This window comes from Carlito syrichta, unplaced genomic scaffold (assembly GCF_000164805.1).
Source record: "Carlito syrichta isolate Samal-C Ts95f unplaced genomic scaffold, Tarsius_syrichta-2.0.1 Scaffold135595, whole genome shotgun sequence".
In the NCBI taxonomy this organism is placed as follows: Eukaryota; Metazoa; Chordata; class Mammalia; order Primates; family Tarsiidae; genus Carlito; species Carlito syrichta.
The window spans coordinates 1-3254 of record NW_007079691.1 but is presented as its reverse complement, the minus strand read 5'-3'; the positions used below and the strand labels follow the sequence as shown (position 1 = coordinate 3254).

At 65.8% G+C, this 3254-nt stretch overlaps 1 protein-coding gene and 1 non-coding gene across 3 annotated transcripts in view; one reads left to right on the top strand and one right to left on the bottom strand.

Annotated features, from left to right (window-relative positions):
- The window catches only part of FKBP2 (FK506 binding protein 2), a 2209-nt gene extending 905 nt beyond the window's left edge, over positions 1-1304 (top strand). For both annotated transcript variants that reach the window (XM_008049424.1, XM_021708234.1), the window contains exons 2-6: positions 49-217; positions 479-591; positions 728-774; positions 1055-1090; positions 1172-1304. In XM_008049424.1, the coding sequence (XP_008047615.1) occupies positions 53-217; positions 479-591; positions 728-774; positions 1055-1090; positions 1172-1233 (423 nt within the window). In that variant the 5' untranslated portion in view covers positions 49-52 and the 3' untranslated portion in view covers positions 1234-1304. The remainder of the gene's footprint in view (positions 1-48; positions 218-478; positions 592-727; positions 775-1054; positions 1091-1171) is intronic.
- A 340-nt stretch (positions 1305-1644) lies between these two features.
- LOC103250840 lies at positions 1645-2506 on the bottom strand. The gene is made up of 3 exons (XR_002481438.1): positions 2344-2506; positions 2077-2109; positions 1645-1988 (listed from the first exon to the last, which is right to left on the bottom strand). It is a non-coding gene; the product is annotated as an uncharacterized LOC103250840 (transcript).
- Between the last annotated feature and the right edge of the window lie 748 nt (positions 2507-3254).

Genomic DNA, 3254 nt, shown 5'->3' with positions numbered 1-3254 from the left:
CCCTGCCCTCCTCCCGCTCAGCCGGTCGGTCGGCATCTGTGCCCGCAGAGACATGAGGCTGAGCTGGGTCCTGACGGTGCTGACCGTCGGCCTGAGCGCCCTGGCCACGGTCACGGGGGCCGAGGGCAAGCGCAAGCTGCAGATCGGGGTCAAGAAGCGCGTGGACCACTGTCCCGTCAAGTCGCGCAAGGGAGACGTCCTGCACATGCACTACACGGTGAGCGGGGGGCGGGGCCTGGGGGCGGGGCTTCCGGAGACCCGTAGGCGACCGTGGACGAGTGGCTCCTCGCCTCCAAGCCAGTGTCCGCGGTTCTGCCTCGCCCTCGCTACCTGCTTCCCAGGTGGGCACCAGCAGGCCGTTACAGTGTACTGTGAGCTGCCAAGGCTCTGTCCCCTTGGAAGACTCTGACCGCCGGCGTTGTGTGGGCCAGTATGGTGGGGAGGGCCCCCGCCTCACCGGCTCCCCACGGTCCCGCAGGGGAAGCTGGAAGATGGCACGGAGTTTGACAGCAGCCTGCCCCAGAACCAGCCCTTCGTCTTCTCCCTCGGCACAGGCCAGGTCATCAAGGGCTGGGACCAGGGGCTGCTGGGGTGAGTCTGGCTGAGGGCGCCTGGGGCAGGGGGCGTGTGCACCGCCGTGGCCCAGGAGGTGAGCTGGGAGGCAAGCCCCAGGTGTGGGGCAGGGACCCTGGGTGCTGCTGTGTGCTGAGCACGTGTCAACCTGCAGGATGTGTGAGGGGGAGAAGCGGAAGCTGGTGATCCCCTCGGAGCTGGGTAAGAGGCCATGGCTCGGCGGGAGGCCATGGGTGTGTGATGGGAGGGCGTGCGCCCCATCAGCCAGTGAGGAGACCTGTCACCCCAGCCGGGCCTGTGGCTAGCAGTGAGGGCAGGGCAAGACCCTTGGCTGCAGTGCCTCCCTCCATCTGCCAGGCCTTTGGCTGTTCTGCCTCTGCTCCTGGCCATCTTGTGGGGAGGGGCAGAATGGGCCCTCCTCTCCGCCTGAGCTGCAGGGCACCTGGCCATCGTTCACTGTTCCTTTGTGCATCTTCAACAGGGTATGGAGAGCGGGGCGCTCCTCCAAAGATTCCAGGTAACACGCCTCCTTCCCCTGTGGCCAGCCCTCGTGTGCGCTCTGGGCCCTGGCCCCGTTCTGACCCCCGTCTCCCCACAGGCGGTGCGACCCTGGTGTTCGAAGTGGAGCTGCTGAAAATCGAGCGCCGTTCAGAACTGTAGCCAGGCTGGGGGGGGGCAGGGGCCCCTATCTGGGACCAGACTGTTCATAAAAAGAAACCTTAAAAGCCCAAGGACTGAGCCTGTGTTTGTTTGGGGCCTGGGGAGACTCCGGGCCCCCGTCTCCCTCGCCACCCCTTCTCCCTTCCTCCTTCCTGACTGCACAGCCTGGAGGGTCCAGGGTCATGGCTAGATGGCTGTGCCCAGGGAAAAAGGAGGTCTGGCCTGCCAGGAGCGGCTCTGCTCCCCTCCCCCACGCTCCCCAGCCACTTCCAGCTCCTGGTCTGGGAGCCAGCACTGGGCTATCGCCATGACTACGTGGCCCTCAGGAAGGCCTGCGGTCACCTGGGGAGAAGCTGAGCTGGCAGCAATTGCAGAGCTGTGCCCCCCTAAAAGAAACCAGCCGAGCCTGTGAGCTGTACCCAAGGCAGAGCCTAGCTTTAATTAATTAAAGGGCCCGCGCCGCAGAGTCAGTACAAAAACACAAAAAGTCCCGTCAGTTTAATAACAATAAAAAACCCCAAAAGTGAAAACTGAGGGGGCAGGGGAAGAGGCCCCTGGTCCAGGGGCACGAGGAACCCTGCTCATGGCACCAGGCCTGGCCGCAGGGTCCCGGTATTGCTGTTGCTACGAGGTCAGGGGGCAGCGATTGTCCTGTGGGTGCCAGCGTTCGCCTGGGCCCAGGACCCTTACTTCTTCTGGGGTGCGCTCAGCTTCTGCATGCCCCGGATCTTGTCCAGCAGGCCAGAGATGAAGGCCTGGATGGGAGGGGGCGCCCGTTAGGGAGACCCGGCCCTGAGATGGCCAGCGCCGGGGTCCCCCGGCCCACCCCGGGAAACCGCTTACCTCGGTGGGTTTGTAACAGTCAACCAGCAGTTCCTGGAGGGGGTGGGGGAGGGGAGGTAAGGACACCGTGAGTCCCCAGGGGTCCAGGCCTCGAGTTCGCCTCTGCCCACTTCCTAGGGCTGGGGCCCCATCACGGCCAGGCAAGTGCCGTTAGCCACGTTCTGCCCAGACAGGGCTGAGGTTCGGGGCCACAGCCGGCTGACTCAGACCCCGGAAGGCCTGGCTCCCAGCCTCACTCCCCCAGTGCCTCCGGGCAGCCCCCCTCACCTTGACCCTGGCAGCCCGGGTGTCGTCACTCTCCATGTCCAAGAGCTCATCCACGTCAATCTCCAGCTCTGGGATCTCCTCTTCCTGGGTGGGGAAGAGAAGGAGGGAGAAACAGGGCCTGAGTTGGGAGCGGGTGTGAGACGGGTCCTGCGTTGAGGTTCCTGCCTCTCTGGGGACGAACCCAGCCCTCTTTGCCCAGAAGGCGCCGGCAGCTGCTCTGAGGAGGAAAACAGATCAGGCCCGTGCCAAGGCAAATTGCCCAGTGGGGGGGGAGCTTCCTGTCCCTGCCAGTGGGCACCGGGGGGGCCAGACAAGGCCAGACAGCCACGGCTGGGGACCTTGGGCTGGAGAGCCAGCAGATGTGTCTCCCCAACATCCGGGCCCCCATCTCACCAGAGGGTCCAGCTGTCCCGGCTCGTCACAGTCCCTCCCCTCCCCTCCCCCAAACACCTGTCACAGCTTCCCGGGAGCGAGAAGGAAGTGAAGGGTGAGGGGTCAGCGGGAAGGACCCAAGCCTGGAAAAGGGGAAACAAAGAGCCCATGCTTGGGTGAGGGAGGGGTGCCCGCCACCCCACCTGCCCCCCCCAGGAAGTGGCTATCCCGTCTGAAGCCAGCTGCGCTCCAGGGCTGGGCCAGGGTAGGCGACGCGGGCGAGCCCACTCCTCCACCCTGCCCCCGGGGGCCTGAGTCACCGTCTGAGCAACCAGGGAGTCACGGGGTGGAGAGCCAGGGAGCAGGCTATCCCGCCCACGTGCCAAGAGGGAGCTCGGGCTAGCCCGTTGGAACAGCCCAGACCCTCCTCAGCCCCCAGCATTCAGGCGAGCGCCTTCTGAGCCCCGTCTAGGCGGCCGGCACCGGGCAGGTCGGACCTCCTCCCCTGCCAGTCCGGGCAGCCCCCCTGCCTCTCGCCC